This window comes from Branchiostoma lanceolatum, chromosome 17 (assembly GCF_035083965.1).
Source record: "Branchiostoma lanceolatum isolate klBraLanc5 chromosome 17, klBraLanc5.hap2, whole genome shotgun sequence".
In the NCBI taxonomy this organism is placed as follows: domain Eukaryota; kingdom Metazoa; phylum Chordata; class Leptocardii; order Amphioxiformes; family Branchiostomatidae; genus Branchiostoma; species Branchiostoma lanceolatum.
Window position 1 is genome coordinate 13,086,605 of NC_089738.1, and position 17,319 is coordinate 13,103,923.

At 44.2% G+C, this 17,319-nt stretch overlaps 4 protein-coding genes across 4 annotated transcripts; all 4 read left to right on the top strand.

The window, feature by feature from the left end:
• The first annotated feature begins 1,169 nt into the window (after window positions 1-1,169).
• On the top strand, window positions 1,170-4,550 carry LOC136423274 (tripartite motif-containing protein 3-like). The gene has a single exon (XM_066411394.1). The coding sequence runs from the start codon at window positions 1,273-1,275 to the stop codon at window positions 3,139-3,141; it is 1,869 nt and encodes a 622-aa protein (XP_066267491.1). The 5' UTR covers window positions 1,170-1,272; the 3' UTR covers window positions 3,142-4,550.
• A 1,018-nt stretch (window positions 4,551-5,568) lies between these two features.
• Window positions 5,569-8,872, top strand: LOC136423616 (neutral cholesterol ester hydrolase 1-like). The gene is made up of 4 exons (XM_066411851.1): window positions 5,569-5,749; window positions 6,325-6,532; window positions 6,756-6,819; window positions 7,174-8,872. The coding sequence occupies exons 1-4, from the start codon at window positions 5,594-5,596 to the stop codon at window positions 7,943-7,945; spliced, it is 1,200 nt and encodes a 399-aa protein (XP_066267948.1). The 5' UTR covers window positions 5,569-5,593; the 3' UTR covers window positions 7,946-8,872.
• A 1,005-nt stretch (window positions 8,873-9,877) lies between these two features.
• LOC136423124 (neutral cholesterol ester hydrolase 1-like) lies at window positions 9,878-12,747 on the top strand. Its single transcript, XM_066411155.1, has 4 exons — window positions 9,878-10,039; window positions 10,615-10,831; window positions 11,429-11,492; window positions 11,891-12,747. The coding sequence occupies exons 1-4, from the start codon at window positions 9,884-9,886 to the stop codon at window positions 12,660-12,662; spliced, it is 1,209 nt and encodes a 402-aa protein (XP_066267252.1). The 5' UTR covers window positions 9,878-9,883; the 3' UTR covers window positions 12,663-12,747.
• A 1,357-nt stretch (window positions 12,748-14,104) lies between these two features.
• Window positions 14,105-17,175, top strand: LOC136423245 (arylacetamide deacetylase-like). Its single transcript, XM_066411354.1, has 4 exons — window positions 14,105-14,267; window positions 14,805-15,033; window positions 15,303-15,366; window positions 15,612-17,175. Exons 1-4 carry the CDS (start codon window positions 14,118-14,120, stop codon window positions 16,387-16,389), a joined length of 1,221 nt encoding a protein of 406 aa, XP_066267451.1. The 5' UTR covers window positions 14,105-14,117; the 3' UTR covers window positions 16,390-17,175.
• The last annotated feature ends 144 nt before the right edge of the window (window positions 17,176-17,319 follow it).

The following is a 17,319-nucleotide window of genomic DNA, read 5'->3' on the forward strand; positions in this document are numbered from 1 at the left end:
ACGTAATTACCAAAGCTTTAGAAATGGGACAAGACAACAAGTATTTGTAAAACGACTCCCTTTATTGTGCCATGATACTCGTGTGGTGTATACAAGGGAACTATTGTGTTTTGCAGTAGTTACGTTATATATGAATGTTGACGGACGGACGGGACGTTACGTGTTTAGATGTTTTAAATTAGCAACGCAGTAAATAATTGGCGCCTGTGCAGCAGCACTTCATCCGTGCGTCAGTATTCTCCCACGGCGTCCAAGCCAACTGGGCGAACCCGGAAGCGGCGCGCTTTTTTACGCGGTGCCATATTCAATAGAGCTCATATGCGCTAAGTATGGAGCATTAGGGCATTATATAGAACAGGTTCCCGTTCAAGCCATCGACATACCACCGGCGGTGTCAAGGCACAAGCGCACCCTACAAATGACTGTATCTATTCAGTGTGATGTCTGTGGGCCAAACAAACGAGTTGACCAGTTCTAATATGATGCGTGTACGTAAAACGGGAAAGACCATGGGAAAGTGATCAGCCAATCATGATCAATCATGGGAAAACATGACGAAGAGTGCATCTATATAGCCGGTATAACCGCCATTCGACGTAACACACCAGCTTCGCAGGCACGCGGCGCAGGAGCAGCTGGTTTTATTACGCCGAACGACCTGTCACGTCTAACCTTCGCATATCTAACTGCGTGCATTGTTTAAAGCTGTCTAATGAGGATGCTTCCATGGTACTTGGTTGCAACGAGTTCCACTCTACGATCGTTCTAGGAAAATACGAATTTTTGAACACATCAATCTTAGGTTGAAAAGTCTGATAGTTAAAGGCATGGCTATTTCTTGTCCTTTTCTGAGCTGGTATTAGGTACATATTAGTCGGTACGTCCACCAGTTTACTAGTCATTCTGTACTCACCGCCCTCCCACTCTGTACGCGTTAGTTTCAAACCAGTCCGAACTTTGATTTACTGAAAATGTCACTATTCACCGGCTTTACGGGTTCTAGATATGTTCAAATACGACCTATGCTGCAAACTGAAAGTAAAACTAAGGTAAATTAGTACAAAATATGTGAAAATTCGGGAGATTCTCGGAGCTCTCGAAATCCACTGCTGCTCGCCTCCGCGCCTGCGCACTTTCCCCGTCGTTCACGTAGCGTCGTTCACCTTTGACCGACCGAAACCAGCTTCCACGAAAAAAGGTTCACTTCCTTTTGGAGTCAAACACAGACGCAGATCGGTACGTGCTTTTGTTCGATTCTTCTTAAACAGCACGATGGCGAGTAACTTTGAGGGATCCACCAACTTTGACGACCACTTCCTGACGTGTCCAGTCTGTGTGTTGCACCTGCGAACCATCAATGCCAATGTCAACCACTTGTTGAGACGAGGAGTACAAGGTTTGCCGTGCCAGGCGTCTAGTGAAACCATGCCCAGGAGCGTTCAGGGCCAAGCCTTCCGCCCTAATAACGGAAACCGAGAAACTTTCTTCAGTCAGCCCCGAAGAGACGAACAGAGCCCAACAGAAATGGGTCCTGACGCTGAAACCCAGAGGCAAGTCCTACACGACGTGTTAGAGAGAGTGGAACCCCGAGCGAGAGAGGTGAACTTCGCTCTCAATGACGTCAAGATGGAAATGTTGGAGATGCCAACAATTTCCAAATCCGCGATTGAACAGTCCAACGCCTATTTTGATGACCTCATTGCCTTGCTTCGAAACAGAAAAGACGCCGCCGCCCAAGAAATTGTTTCAGTCCACGAGAGCGTCGGTTGGTCTTTGCAAACACAGAAAGAAGCGATGGAGTCTGAATTGGCGGGACTGACGAGGGCATCTGAGTTCTGTAAACAAGCGCTGGAACACGGCGGCGAGGTGGGAGAACAGGAACTAGAGAGGATGGTGGAACTACTGACAACTCCAACCGACCTGACATCCAAACCAAGTCAAGTCATGTTGCGGAAGAGAAAGTCAGTGGAGGATTTCAGAGATGACGTGGACGAGGCGGTGTGTGCCTACGCACAGCTCAGAGAAAAGGTGGACGCGTCAAAATGTGCAGTTCAGATCGAACTCGAGCCTGCCGTTGTAGGATTTCTAAAAGTCTCCCAACTCAAGACAGTTGACAGATACGGGCGCCCGTGTGTTGTGCCTGCAGGTAACATCACAGCCATCTTGAAGGACCCCTCGGGTGAGAGGATACCAACTCACCTGAAGGAGAAGACCAGGGGAGGGTGCAAGTGGGAGATCTCCTACACACCCGCGAAGGTCACGGGCAATCACCGCTTAGAAGTGGCGGTAAACGGACGGCTTGTGGCGGGAAGTCCGTTCGATGTGTGTGTGGAAAGCAGCCACAGACCAGTCTTCACGGTGGGATCCGTTACTGAGGTGAAAGACCTTCCCCATCCCACAGATGTAGCAGTGGACATGCTCGGCAACATCGCAGTCGTGGAGGAAGCGAACAAGAGGGTCCAGATTTTCGATGTCAAGACCAGTCGGCCACTCCACAGTTTCGCGGTGGATGTTGGTTTCGGTGGGAGTCCGTGCTGTATTGACATGGACTCAAATGGACGATTCTTTGTGACGTCAGACGGTCAAAACCAAGCCGTCAGGGTGTACTCACAGGATGGAGAACTTGTAGAGACGTTGAGGACTGGCTACGTGAGGAGTCCGTTTGGAGTGACAGTTCTGAGGGACGGCCGCATGGTGGTGGCGGACACCAAAAGGCAGTCGTGTCTTCTCCTGCAGCCTGATGGGAGCCTCATCCGGGAGATCGGCAAGGGCTACTTACGGTACCCCTGGTTCACAGCAGTGGACGAGTCACGTGGCCTGGTCTTTGTCAGCGATCACAGCGCCCATAAAGTATTGGTGTTTGACCTCGAGGGGAAATTCAAGGTCGGCTTCGGTAAAAAGGGCGAGAAAGACGGCGAGTTTCAGAATCCGTCAGGGATAGCATTAGACCTGGCGGGTAATGTCCTGGTGGTGAGCCGTCTTGACGGCCGTCTGCAGGTGTTCAGGCCGGACGGGAGGTATCTAAGAACGGTGGTCAGGATCAGAGGAGGCCACCCCATGGGGATCGTCCTGACGTCGGATGGCTACATAGCTGTGGCGTGCAGCTGGGGAAATCAGACCGAGTTTTACAAGTACAACTAACTTCTGTACTGCTTACCGCGCTCATGGACGAGGTGACAGCCAATGACAAAACTTTGACAAATATATTTTGCACTGCTAATACTGGAGGGGCAAAATCAATGCCTTACAACAACCAAGGGCTAGGACAACGCAACAAACAAGCAATGATTGATATCCCACTGAAGAAAGAGACAATAGACATAGAAAAATAGAGAGCTACACCCGAGCAAATCAAGAGCACAGTACAATGAAAGTTTAACTTAGCTGGTGATAGATTGACAAAAATGGAACAAGTGTTCTCAGAGGCCTTTCCGTGGACACCACATGGTATGTGCTGTCGGGAAAGATGTTTTGAACAGCCCCGGTCAACAAAACATTCTTCTTGTAACCAAGGAGGTTTGATTAAACCTCCTTGTTGTAACGCACAGTAATCCCAAGCTGCACCAAAAGAACTTTGGACACACAGTTCAGCTCAGGCAGGTCTACAAAACAAATCCCTGAGAACCGTGTTTACGAAACTTTCTGTCTCTGGTGACAAGCGGCTAAACAATGGCGTTCAAGCGTACAAACACCGGAAACATCATTCCGGCTAATGATGTCATTTCTGGTTTCTTGCTAGTTACACGTCGTGTACATTTTTCAGTGGCGGGGCGTTCAAATTTTGTATATAATGGGAGAACCGAGTTTATATTTCGTAAACGTATAGGGTTACTGACTATTATATACTGTAATTAGTTACGATGAGATTATGTTGTCTTTAAGTGCCATATACACTTTAAGGTTGTTTTTGTGTGTGGTGTACAAAATGTATTTCAAATACTAGTAATACTACATGTATGTGGTTGTTCTCAGTAACTTTGGAATATAACATGGTGGTGATGTAGTGAGTGTTTTTTAAGTTACAAAACTCTGTGTGTGTAGCTGTAGAGGTCTACATCGTGGTTTTGTTTCTACCAGGCTGCATACTTGTACCTATCAAGCATACAGCATTCTATCCCACTTGAACAAATCAAATGTTACGTTTGTGACCCCATTCTTCACACTGCAGCAGCGACACCTAGCTGCAGTGCGATATAGAACCAGCTTGCATTACCAATAGGAAGGTGACAGACGTTATAAGACGGTTGTCGAAACATCGGCTAAAGTCTAATTCTATGGCTGCATAGGGTATATAGACATTTTTATCCAAATATTGTTCATCATGTAATGACATGTTGCTACTTTTGTTATTTTGTAACTTGTAAGGTCAGTTTGGCTTTTGTGCTGGTATCTTGTTTTGAGAGATAGGAAATGCCATGGATGCAGCATTTATGGATTTCTAGTTCTGTAGACTAGAGAATTCTGGACATTTTTACGCGCTATTGTGTCTGTTTGTGTCCTTGCAATTAGCCATGCATGGGACACGAGTTTGCAATAAACAAATAAATGTATAAATGAAATTGCAGTCATTTATCAGTATTAGAATTATAGCTGTTTCTCATTCATTATGCAAAATAGGTCCTCATTAGTATATTTTTTTCCTCTCTTCGTCAGTTACAAATGTCACATGTTGGAATAATCCAATCATGGAGCAGTTTTATGAAATTGCTCTCATTAATCATGCGAATTAGATTCTGATTTGCATAATTGGCATTCTATTATACCCAGCATTACTTAACCTATTTTCCTATGAAAAATCTTGATGATTCGTCAACCGCACCTTGAGCTATATCATTTTCTCATTCATTATGCAAGTTAGGTCTTAATTTGTATATTTGATACCTATCAATATTTCTCTCAGTAACATTTGTACCATGTTTCAGAGTCCTATCATGAAATGCAGAGAACGTATAAACTTTCCTCATTAATTATGAAAATTAGATAATGATTTGCATGATAAGTATCAAATCATGAAGTTCACAGTAACTCCGCCAAGAGACGCGACTAAGTGATTGGCCAATTGTCCGGAGATTTTAGGTCTCTTTGTTCACACTGTATTTTTTGTTTGCTTGCGGCCTGGGTCCACAACGCACGGCTGCTTTGCAAGGCACATATGTAAGTTATAACACTATTGTTTCATAGTGCTAAATATGGTAAAAACTGCGGAATTTTAGTCTTTAGGGATGTTAGATAATGTGATCCTACTGCAGGCCGTCAAGTTTTGCGCATGCAAATCAAATATTGTTTCATTAACCAAAGAACTAGCTAGTCGACCTGTTTCATCTTTAGACCCAGTTCCAAGTGGAGCCTGACAGGGGAACAGAGGTCAAAGTCCATTCCAACCAGCTGCATGCAGAATCATTGTATAAACATTTCATAAGGAAAGATCAGTTATTATATATCATATTATCTTTTTAAGGCAGTTATTGCCACACCGAAAGGTCACATATGTGAAGTATTTGTCTTGTTTCGTTGTACTTTTTTTCCACGCTGCCAATCTTTGATTTAACAGTTTGAGGATCTTATGTCACTTGTTTGTGTTTATAGATTAACGATGGGTGTTCTCGGGACCGTGACATGGCTGACCGCCGCCAGTGCCCTGGGCGCCGCGGTTTTTGCAGCGTACGTGAACTCGTCTCTACCTCCTGACGTCGCAGAACCACGCAAGGTCTTCATCTTCAAGGGACTTGAGCGAATACGTCACTTTATTGTAAGTTTATATTTCAACATCATTCGCTTGTTCAGACCCTTGTACTGGTGTATTGTGGAACATAGGGCAGCAGATTTCCTTGCTGTTTCAGTAGCATGGTATGAGGCTGGAGGCCTGCCCGCCTTAGCCCGGGGCCTCCCCACCCCACTTTGCCCCTGACGTGGTCATCTTAGGGGGGAGGGGGGGGGGGTGCTAAGTTGAAGTATATATTTCAGGGAGGGCTTGCTCGCCCTTTAACGTGCTCTAGGCACCTCCTCGAACACGCATTTTACGTCCCCGCCGAAAGACGGGTGTAGCCGCAACCGAGATGTCATTGATCCGGAGTCTCCCAGTTAACAACTAATTTAACCCATGAGCTCAACTATGAGGCTCCTACAGTGTGGATAGATGGACTGCAATTCTAGTTGCGTTAGCAACTTTCTAAAGTGGTTATTGTTAGTCACAGAGGACAAAATAAAGTGTATGCAAGCAAAATTAAAGTCGTCGTATTCTCACGCACTTTGCTCAGACAATACCGTCTAAATCAATGATTACAGGAGCTATTCCGGTGTGATACCCTGCATGAATTGTCACAGGCATGGATATACGAGGAGATGGGGTTTGGCATAATGAGATCCCTGCCACTGCAACGGGTGTCACATCCTGACCTGAAAGTTACGGACGCGTCCTTCGATGGCGTCCGGGTTCGAGTCTACCAACCAAAAGCTCAGAAAACGGCGAAAGGGGGCAAGATGGCTGGTCTACTGTGGTTCCATGGAGGGGGATGGATCATTGGCTCAATCGGTACGTTTGGGACATATTTTTCTTGTGTCACACGGCACCATGTATCGTATTTGTAAATCACATTCGTCTAAAAGTTTCGTTTGAGGCTGTTAAAAGATTGAGTACGTATCAACTATTGTATTGTAATTTCTGAATTAAAATCAAGGACAGTAACTTACGAATCCGCCAAAAAAGGCTTTCTGTAAGCAAAGCATAATAAATTCATATTCCTTTTTCTTTTCAGATTCATGCGACGCTCTTGTCGGACGCATCGCAAACCAGACGGGCGCTGCTGTGGTGTCAGTTGAGTAAGTATCGATGATTAGTATGATATAGATATAACATATTAGTACATAGTATATTGCTGACTCCTTTCCACTTGTCCTCTTTCTTTTATTTGCCGTAAATGATTTCACAACCAATAACAAAACCTGCCAATATTTTTGCCCGGGTAATCCTTCTGTTTGTACTTCGGGATATTTGTGGTGAGTACAACTCGCCGTATGATTTATGATGACATTTGGTCTGTGGGAAGGTCTTTAATAGGATGACGAAGGTCAGACTTAAGTTTGGGCCTCTAACGACTACCCTAGGTACTGCAGCAAAACTTCCAGTTTTTCTATCTTTCCTCCTGGACATGCTATGATCTTTTTTTGTTTCAGATATCGGCTGGCCCCTGAACATAAGTTCCCAATTCCGTTTGAAGACTGTCTTACGGCTACCCAACATTTCCTCCAACACGCCAGTGAGTACGGAGTCGACTCAACAAGAATCGGTGTGGCGGGAGACAGCGCAGGGGGCAACCTGGCTGCCGCGGTCGCTCTGAGGCTGAATAAGGACGACAAAAAGAAGTTCCCGCCCTTAAAACTCCAAGCCCTCGTATATCCCTCTCTCCAAACGTTCGACTTTCAGACCCCGTCGTACGTCAGAGGACGCAGTTTCTTCGTTACCCTCCCTTCTGAGGTGACGATTGGACTATGGCTAAGATATCTCAACAACAACATGTCCCTGGTCGACACATTCTCTAACAACGGTCACACGGCTGCGCTGAAGAACTCACGCTTTGCCTCTTACGTTGACCGACACTTTCTCGACGAATCCGTGCCAAGATCGACGCCTGATGAAGACGTCAGCATAGATCTACCAGACGACATTAAGGACATCCTGAATCCCTACTTTTCTCCACTGATGGCAGAAGACGCCGACTTGTCCGGACTGCCGAACACCTACGTCACTGTTTGTGGGAAGGACGTACTGAGGGATGACGGGATCATGTACGCCAAGAGGCTGGAAATGGCGGGAGTTCAGGTCCAACTGGTGCGCTACCCGTCAGGCTTCCACGGGATCTTGACCTTCGCATCGGAACCGTTTTACTTTAAGGTCGGAAAACAGATGGAACAGGACTTGACAACGTTCTTACGTGATCATCTGTAATGTTGATATTGTCGATTTGTTGTAGAGATAAATATCACGCTTGATGTTTGCAGTTACCAAACTTGTTTTTTCTTTAGAAAATAATGTATGATCATAGTCCTAATTCATCAAATAGACATTGTTCATCACATTGTACATGTGACACGAGATACGTTTGGGAATAGAAAAAAACCTGTTGGTTTGTTTGTGTGTCATACCATTTAGCCATATTAAGCATCACTTAAGCTATCTACATACCTAAAACTATGATGATTCGTCAACCCCTCTTGAGTGCCATGCCAAAAAGCCGCTCGGGGGCCCAAACCTGCACCACTTATTTTGTGCCCCAAAAGCTATCTACCACTCAAAACTCACGACCATGGCATGTTTTAAAAAGTTACAAAACTCTGTGTGTGTAGCTGTAGAGGTCTCCATCGTGGTATTGTTTCTACCAGGCTGCACACTTGCACCTATTAAGCTTACATCATCCTATCCCGCTTAGTTATAAACAAATCAAATGTTACGTTTGTGACCCCATTCTTCACACTGCAGCAGCGACACCTAGCTGCAGTGCGATATAGAACCAGCTTGCATTACCAATAGGAAGGTGACAGACGCTATAAGACGGTTGTCGAAACATCGGCTAACGTCTAATTCTATGGCTGCATAGGGTATATAGACATTTTTATCCAAATATTGTTCATCATGTAATGACATGTTACTACTTTTGTTATTTTGTAACTTGTAAGGTCAGTTTGGCTTTTGTGCTGGTATCTTGTTTTGAGAGATAGGAAATGCCATGGATGCAGCATTTATAGATTTCTAGTTCTGTAGGCTAGACAATTTTGGACATTTTTATGCCCTATTGTGTCTGTTTGTGTCCTTGCAATTAGTCATGGGACACGAGTTTGCAATAAGTAAATAGATGAATAAATGAAATTGCAGTCATTGATCAGTATTACATTTATAGCAAAATAGGTCCTCATTAGCATTTTTTTATCCATCAACATTCCTCTCTTCGTCAGTTACAAACTTCACATGTTTGAATCATAGAGCACTGTATGATATTGCTTTCATTATTCACGGGAAGTAGATTCTGGTTTGCATGATTGGCATTCAATTATACCCAGCATCACTTAGCCTATTTTCCTATGAAAAATCATAATGATTCGTCAACCGCACCTTGAGCTATATCATTTTCTCATTCATTATGCATGTTAGGTCTTCATTTACATATTTGATACCGATCAATATTTCTCTCAGTTATATATGTAACATGTTTGAAAGTCCTATCATGAAATGCAGAGAACGTATAAACTTTCCTCATCAATTATGAAAATTAGATAATGATTTGCATAATAAGTATCAAATCATGCAGTTCACAGTAACTCCGCCTAGAGACGCGACTAAGTGATTAGTCAATTGTCCGGAGATTTTAGGTCTCTTTGTTCACACGGTATTTTTTGTTTGCTTGAGGGCTGGGTCCACAACGCACGGCTGCTTTGCAAGGCACATGTGTAAGTTATAACACGGTTGTTTCACCGTGCTAAATATGGTAAAAACTGCGGAATTTTACTCGTTAGTAATGTTAGATAATGCGAATAACCGGCAGGCCGTCAAGTTTTGCGCATATAAATCAAATATTGTTTCATTAACTAAAGAACTAGCTAGTCGACCTGTTTTTTGACCCAGTTGCACGGGGAGCCTGACAGGTGAATATGTGGTCAAAGTCCATTCCAGTCATCAGCAGAATCATTGTATAACGATTTTATAAGGCAGGATCAGTTATTATACATCATAATACATGTATCTTTATAAAGCAGTTATTACTACACCGAAAGGTAACATTATGTGAGGCATTAGTTTTGTTTCGTTGTACTTTTTTCCACGCTGCCAATCTTTGATTTAACAGTTTGAGGATCTTATGTCACCTGTTTGTGTTAACAGATTAAGGACAGTATGGGATTTGTCGGGACTGTGACATGGCTGACCGCCGCCTGTGCCCTGGGCGCCGCGGTTTTTGCAGCTTACTTGTACTCGTCTCTACCTCCTGACGTCACAGAACCACGCAAAGCCATCATCATCAAGGGACTTGTGCGAACGCGTCACTTTATTGTAAGTCAATATTTCAACATCATTCGCTCGTTAAGACCGTCGTATGTATAGTGACGCATAACTTTAATAGCAATGTATATTTTTTCTTGGAGGGCTTGCTAGCCGTTCCCCTTTAACATGCACGAAGAATCTCCTCGAACACGGAACCCCCTTTTACGTCCCTTCCGGAAGAAGGGTGCACCTCAACCAGGCTGTCCTGCCCAATATTAAATCGGGGTCTTCCAGTTACCAGCTAATTGGAGGCTGCTATCAGCTGAGCTACGCGGACTTCTATTTCATATTTGGTCCTGTGTTGGAGGAGAGCCGCTCCTCTAGCACGTAAAAGAACCCATAACACTTATCGAAAAGATAAGGGGTCCTTCCCGGTGTGAGCGGATCAAACCTATATGCCCCAGACATGCATTTTGTTTCTTCAGTACAAACCTGGTGTGTCGCGCCATGAGGTTTACCGGGTATGCAATACAAACAAATACAGTGTATACAAGTCAGTATGTTCTCAGGCACTCATTTGCTCAGACAATACCTTTTTAACAATCACAGTAACTATTCTGGTGTGATACCCTGAATTGTTACAGGAGTGGATGTTGGAGGCGATGGGGTTTAATGCACTTGCCATAACGAGATCGCTGTCGCCGTCACGGGTGTCACATCCTAACCTGGAAGTTAAGGACGCGTCCTTCGATGGCGTCTGGGTTCGAGTCTACAAACCACCAGCTCAAAAAACGGCGAAAGGAGGCAAGATGGCTGGTCTACTTTGGTTCCATGGAGGAGGCTGGATCATTGGCTCAATTGGTAGGTTTGGGAAATATTTTGAAGTCAACATAACTCAAGAACCCCTAAATGGATTATGGTGATATTTTTTATGTGGTTAGGTGCTGGTACGACGAAGGTCAAGGTCAATTTTGGAGCCACTGGTATATGACCTTGGTACTGTAGCAGAACTTCCAATTTGCATTGCAGGGGCGTTTTTGTTAAAATCTTTGAAGGAGGATAACTGAACAAAGGAACATCAGATTTCCGTAATATTCGATATGCAGGTGGCTTAGACAAAAATTTACATAATTTTGTAAGATGTAAATTATGCAGCTTGGGACTTGATTTGCATAAGTAATGAGGAAATTCTATAATCCCGGTGTTTTGTGCAATATGACTCATGTACATGAATCACATATAGTTTATGACATGTGGAACATGACAAATACTTATTATGCGAATAAATCCCTGATTTGCATAATTAATGTAAATGTACTATAATTAATCAAAGTGGTAAATTATTGGACTATCCATATTGCGACATGTGTAAGTAAGTTAAATCATAGATTATGTGAATGTCGATGTAATTTGCTTTCTATGTGCAAACATAATAAATCTATATTGGTTTCTTTTCAGATTCATGCGACGCTCAGGTCGGACGCATCGCAAACCAGACGGGCGCTGTAATGGTGTCAGTTGAGTAAGTATCACGATAATTTTCATGATATGAATATAAGATATGAATATATAGGATATTGTTGACACCTTTCCACTTGTCCTCTTTTCTACGTGCCGTGAATAGTTTCAGAACAAAAATTAATACCTGCCAATGTTTTGCCGGGATAATCCTTCTGCTACTTAGGCCTTACCAGTGCACTTTCCATTTGTCGACGTCTATTATCAAGTCCTTGTCAATGCCTGTGAAATCTAAGAACAGCCGAATGAATTGTGATGACATTTGGTCTGTGGGAAGGTCTTATGATGACGAAGGTGAGGGGCAAGGTTGGGCCTCCTGTCGACTATCCTAAGTACTGCAGCAGAACTTCCAGTTTTTCCTATCTTTTCCCCTAAACATGCTGTGGTCTCTTTTTGTTTCAGATATCGGCTGGCCCCTGAACACAACTTCCCAATTCCGTTTGAAGACTGTCTTACGGCTACCCAACATTTCCTCCAACACGCCAGTGAGTACGGAGTCGACCCGACAAGAATCGGTGTGGCGGGAGACAGCGCAGGGGGCAACCTGGCTGCCGCAGTCGCTCTGAGGCTGAATAAGGACGACAAAAAGAAGTTCCCGCCCTTAAAACTCCAAGCCCTCGTATATCCCTCTCTCCAAGCGTTCGACTTTCAGACTCCCTCGTACGTTAGAGGACGCAGTTTCTTCGTTGTCCTCCCCTCTGACGCGATCATTGAACACTGGATAATGTACCTCAACGACAACATGTCCCTGGTCGACACATTTTCAAACAACGGCCACACGGCTGCGCTGAAGAACTCACGCTTTGCCTCTTACGTTGACCGACACTTTCTCGACGAATCCGTACCAAGATCGACGCCTGATGAAGACGTCAGCATAGATCTACCAGAGGACATTAAGGACATCCTGAATCCTTACTTTTCTCCACTGATGGCAGAAGACGCCGACTTGTCCGGACTGCCGAACACCTACGTCACTGTTTGTGGGACGGACGTACTGAGGGATGACGGGATCATGTACGCCAAGAGGCTGGAAATGGCGGGAGTTCAGGTCCAACTGGTGCGCTACCCGTCAGGCTTCCACGCCATTATGAGCTTGGCATCGAAACCGTTTTATTTTGAGGTCGGAAAACAGATGGAACAGGACTTCGCAACGTTCATACGTGATCATCTGTGATGTTAACGTTGTTGTTGACGGTTTATGACAATCTCATCGCGCCAGAGAGTGAGGGATCGAGAGTTCGAGAAAGAGAGAGAGAGAGAGAGAGGGAGAATGAGGGAGAGAGAGTTGTCTATGTCAATCACATCCATTGGAGATTTAGAGATAAACTTCACGCTTAATTTGTGCAGTTACCAAATTTAAACTAGGAGTTTAGAGAAAATACTGTATGAGTACCTTCCCACCGTTCACCAAAGGACATTGTTTGCATTGTGACACGAGATACGATTGGGAATAGAAAATTGTTTGTTTGTTTGTTTGTTTGTCTGTCGTTATCTGCTCATTTCTTTGCACACATTTCTTTAAACTGGACACAAGTTCACTAAATGCGTGATTTCCTCTGGTTACCTGCAATACGCGGAAGCACTACAAGACGGCGTTGCTAACATGACCTAGTGTTCGTCGACCCTTAACCTGCGTCGGCACAGTTCATCAGTTTCCTAACAAGCTGAGCTGCAACCTTGTCGGTAAGAACGTTGTGCAGCCTAAATGTTGTCTTGTAGCAATAGTTCTACTTAATAAGCTTGATTTAGACACAGGGCATAGCAACTGCCGCCAAGGACTTGTAGGACATGTAGTGAACTGGCTGGCGACTTTCCTGCGGATTGACTTCCGGGTTTGGTTTCTTACTCAAAGCTTGGGCTTGAGATGGAAATATTTGGTTCATCTTGACTCGCCTAATCATACCAATCGTCAACGTCTGTTCATTCTTTTAAATTCCCTACCACTGAATCTGAGTCTGGTTATATTTCTATGGCATTAAAATGCTCTTGTGAACAGCAAAACAAGGCACCGTATAGGTGTATCCATGCGACTTTAGTCTTGTTGTAGGTAAATTTCATAGGTAAGATTTCAGAGTAGCGAGTGTAGGAGCCCCGGTAGTAATCGTATGGCACCCAGGCTAAGTTTAATGCGTTGTTATACCAAGTTGTGAAGATTTTAAAAAGGTGGTGTTGTGGTAAGGGTTGTGTTGACTTAACTAAAGTCTGAAGATTCAGGGTTCGAATCCCTGGCATCCCCAGTCTTGTGACCTTGGGAAATGTACTTAACACCTATTTCCTCACTCAACTAAGGTGAAATTAGATCCTAGCTTCGGTTAGAGACGGTTGTTTATTTGTTTGTTTATTTTCTTGTCCTCTCGGATGGGAAGTAACGCCAGAGGTCGCGTGTTTGATGAGAGCCACACCTCGAGCACGTTAAAGAACCCATCACACTGATCAGAATTGAAATAGAGTAGGGGTCTCTCTGGTGTGAATGGTTGAAGTCTTGTAGTCAACCTTTAAAAAAATGATGGTCATCTGTTATGTCCATCGTTCATCAAATGTTTTGAATTCTAAATAGATGTATAAATAGATTTTATCTTTCAGTGATCACGGTAACATAGCTGACCGACAGGTGCCATAGCTGACCGACATGATGGGTGCCTGTAAAACCGTGACCTTGCTGACGGCTGTGACCGCTGCGGTTCTGGCCGTGTACGTGTACACGTCACTACCCCCTGACGTCACGGAACCCGGCAAGGTGGTCATGTTCAAGGCGGTCTTCGTGACTTTCAGCCTCATTGTAAGTCGGCTTGAATAATGTTTCAGACTTTGCACTTCGTTTTCCGTTTAAAGTTTGTTTTTACTGACAATGTAATGCCCAGCATTATGCCCGTGTTACAGAATCAGCAACAACAAAACCACTTTGACCGCTAAGATTCAGTGGCTATTGCTCACTTAAAAGTTTTATACAGTCGAACCTGGTCGCATCAACCACTCAAGAGACTGAGGAAAAGTGTCTAGGAAAGGTGGTTGCTGAGGATGAGTGGTCGCTGGGCGAGGTGCCGCTATCTTGGTTGTTCAGTGGGGTATACATGCATGGAGACTGAGAAAATGGTTGCTGGTTGGGTAAAACAGGTGGTTGCTTAGCAGAGGGTCTTTATTATGTAAAATTGGACGGGACCGTTTTAATGTGCCATGCCTTGTGATTGGAGGCGGTTGGCTGCGCCAGGTGGTTGACCCGTCAGGTTTGACTGTATAAAAAACAAACACGTAAACACTGGCCTGGTCCCTACATCTGCTTGGAGACTAATGTCCAATTTGACTTGTGCCCGTACAGGGAAGTGTTTACGAGAAGATGGGCTTCGGCGAGAGGGCAGACTTCTTCCGCAAGATCGGCCTCAAACCCGCATTCCTGGTCTCAGATTCGAACCTGGAGGTTACCGACTCGTCCTTCAGCGGCGTCCAAGTTCGGATCTACAGACCACAACTCCAGGAGGGGGCGGGGGGACGCAAGATGACGGGCCTGGTGTACTTTCATGGAGGAGGATGGGTCCTCAGCTCTGTCTGTACGTTTTGGGAGAACGCTATCTACATCATCAGTTTGTGTGTAATATACAATATTAATAGAGCCGCCATTGCATATTTGCCTAGCCCTTCAGCATGCTAAGGTAGCCGTTTGGCAGCAAATTTGTATTGGTAACGGGGTTAGGCAGCAGGGAGAAGGTGGGACATCCCAATGCTGGGTGGGCCATATCAATATGGCATCTGGCACATTACCAACCATACGATAATTTGCAAAGCAGATTATAAGGAAACGTATCATAATTCCTTTCAGATGCCTACGACCTACTCGTGGGGCGCATTGCACAGGGAACAGGAGCTGTGGTCGTGTCAGTGGAGTAAGTTTCGATTATAACTTTATTTTCAGAATTTGTTATTCTATTTTATTTCAAACATAACGTTACATAGCGGTGCTATATTCAAGCACTTAGCTCATATCAGTGGCACAAGTGGACATAAGACAAAATTGCTTCGAATCCTATACATTTGAGATGTGTTTTTTTCATATTCAAGTTTGTCTTCGACCAGTACAAGATTACAGCTGTATTTGCTACTTATATGTAACGTTACTGCCTATTTCCAGATATCGAAAAGCCCCTGAACACAAGTTCCCCATTCCGTTTGAAGACTGTCTTACGGCTACCCAACATTTCCTCCAACACGCCAGTGAGTACGGAGTCGACCCGACAAGAATCGGTGTGGCGGGAGACAGTTCAGGAGGCAACCTGGCTGCCGCGGTCGCTCTGAGGCTGAAAAAGGACGACAAAAAGAAGTTCCCGCCCCTAAAACTCCAAGCGCTAATCTACCCCGCTCTCCAAGCGTTCGACTTTCAGACACCCTCGTGGGCCAGGGGGCACAGTGTGTACGTAAACCTCCCTGCTAATCTGATGATTGGGTTCTGGATAAAATACCTCAACAACAACATGTCCCTGGTCGACACATTCTCAAACAACGGCCACACGGCTGCGCTGAAGAAGTCGCGCTTTGCCTCTTTCGTTGACCGACACTTTCTCGACGAATCCGTGCCAAGATCGACGCCTGATGAAGACGCCAGCATAGATCTACAAGACGACATTAAGGACATCCTGAATCCCTACTTATCTCCGTTGATGGCAGAAGACGCCGACTTGTCCGGACTGCCGAACACCTACGTCACTGTTTGTGGGACGGACGTACTGAGGGATGACGGGATCATGTACGCCAAGAGGCTGGAAATGGCGGGAGTTCAGGTCCAACTGGTGCGCTACCCGTCAGGCTTCCACGGGATCATGTCCATGGACTTGGCTTTAAAACATTTTGAATTTGAGATCGGAAAACAGATGCTACATGACTTGGTAACATATGTTCGAAAGCTGCTCTAATACATAGTTGAAGTCCTTATAGTACCATATGGTTTATAGGGCGGCGCCCATCTCCATTTCTGTAGCCCTTGGGCCGCACGGCTTGCGGGCAAGTCCACTGGTAAATCTGTATGATCATTAGTTATATGTAACAGTTTGATTGTGAAATTTCCAATTTCATCGCCAGCACGTGTGAAGTATGATTTTACATGCAAAGTACTAGTAACAGAATTTAGTTTAATCAACCCTTAAGCTTCTTCATGAATAGTGATCCACTCCGATATCTGTCACGCGATCTTAGGAAACGTGACGTCAGAAGCGGGACACAGGTTCCCGAAAGTCTGTAAAACTCCAGTCTCAGTTGAGTCTAATCTATGCAAACATGATATAACGTCAGAGTATTGCATCATTATAAAGGCATAAACGAACAGCAATCATTAGCGAAGAAAGTGATGTACATATTCTGAATGAAAGTTTAGTACATTTATGATGTGATAAATGCATTAAGTGCATAAAACAAGACTATAGTCATTAAACTGTATTAGATGTGCTCACCAACTATCGAATGGTAAAAGGTCGTGTTGGATTCCTTCCTAGAAGATTGCCAAAAATTCAGAGATCATGGCAAAAATAGAATAATAAAACAAGTTGTGAAATCGTTCATGGTCAAGATCTTTCACATTCTTAATCATTAGTCTAAAGAAGTAAGGATCCCTCACCAAGCAAAGTAATAGGTGCTATGTCTTATGCTGCTGACTTTCACTTTGTATGGAAATCGTGTTGTATTTAATACATATTTTCAATCTACTAGTCTCTATTTCATTTCTATATATTATAGTAGTATTCATTTCTATATATTATAGTAGTATACATTTTTATAAGAATACATCGACCGATCTAATATTGCTACATGCTATCAGGTTACATACACCTTAAATTCTGACAGCGCAG

Excerpts from the sequence above, each read along its gene's own strand:
- LOC136423274 (XM_066411394.1), top strand. The coding sequence starts at position 1,273 with ATGGCGAGTAACTTTGAGGGATCCACCAACTTTGACGACCACTTCCTG.
- LOC136423616 (XM_066411851.1), top strand. The coding sequence starts at position 5,594 with ATGGGTGTTCTCGGGACCGTGACATGGCTGACCGCCGCCAGTGCCCTG. Across the intron at positions 5,750-6,324 it reads AGCGAATACGTCACTTTATT|GCATGGATATACGAGGAGAT; the intron begins GTAAGTTTATAT and ends GAATTGTCACAG. Across the intron at positions 6,820-7,173 it reads GCTGCTGTGGTGTCAGTTGA|ATATCGGCTGGCCCCTGAAC; the intron begins GTAAGTATCGAT and ends TTTTTGTTTCAG.
- LOC136423124 (XM_066411155.1), top strand. The coding sequence starts at position 9,884 with ATGGGATTTGTCGGGACTGTGACATGGCTGACCGCCGCCTGTGCCCTG. Across the intron at positions 10,040-10,614 it reads TGCGAACGCGTCACTTTATT|GAGTGGATGTTGGAGGCGAT; the intron begins GTAAGTCAATAT and ends GAATTGTTACAG. Across the intron at positions 11,493-11,890 it reads GCTGTAATGGTGTCAGTTGA|ATATCGGCTGGCCCCTGAAC; the intron begins GTAAGTATCACG and ends TTTTTGTTTCAG.
- LOC136423245 (XM_066411354.1), top strand. The coding sequence starts at position 14,118 with ATGATGGGTGCCTGTAAAACCGTGACCTTGCTGACGGCTGTGACCGCT. Across the intron at positions 14,268-14,804 it reads TCGTGACTTTCAGCCTCATT|GGAAGTGTTTACGAGAAGAT; the intron begins GTAAGTCGGCTT and ends GTGCCCGTACAG. Across the intron at positions 15,367-15,611 it reads GCTGTGGTCGTGTCAGTGGA|ATATCGAAAAGCCCCTGAAC; the intron begins GTAAGTTTCGAT and ends GCCTATTTCCAG.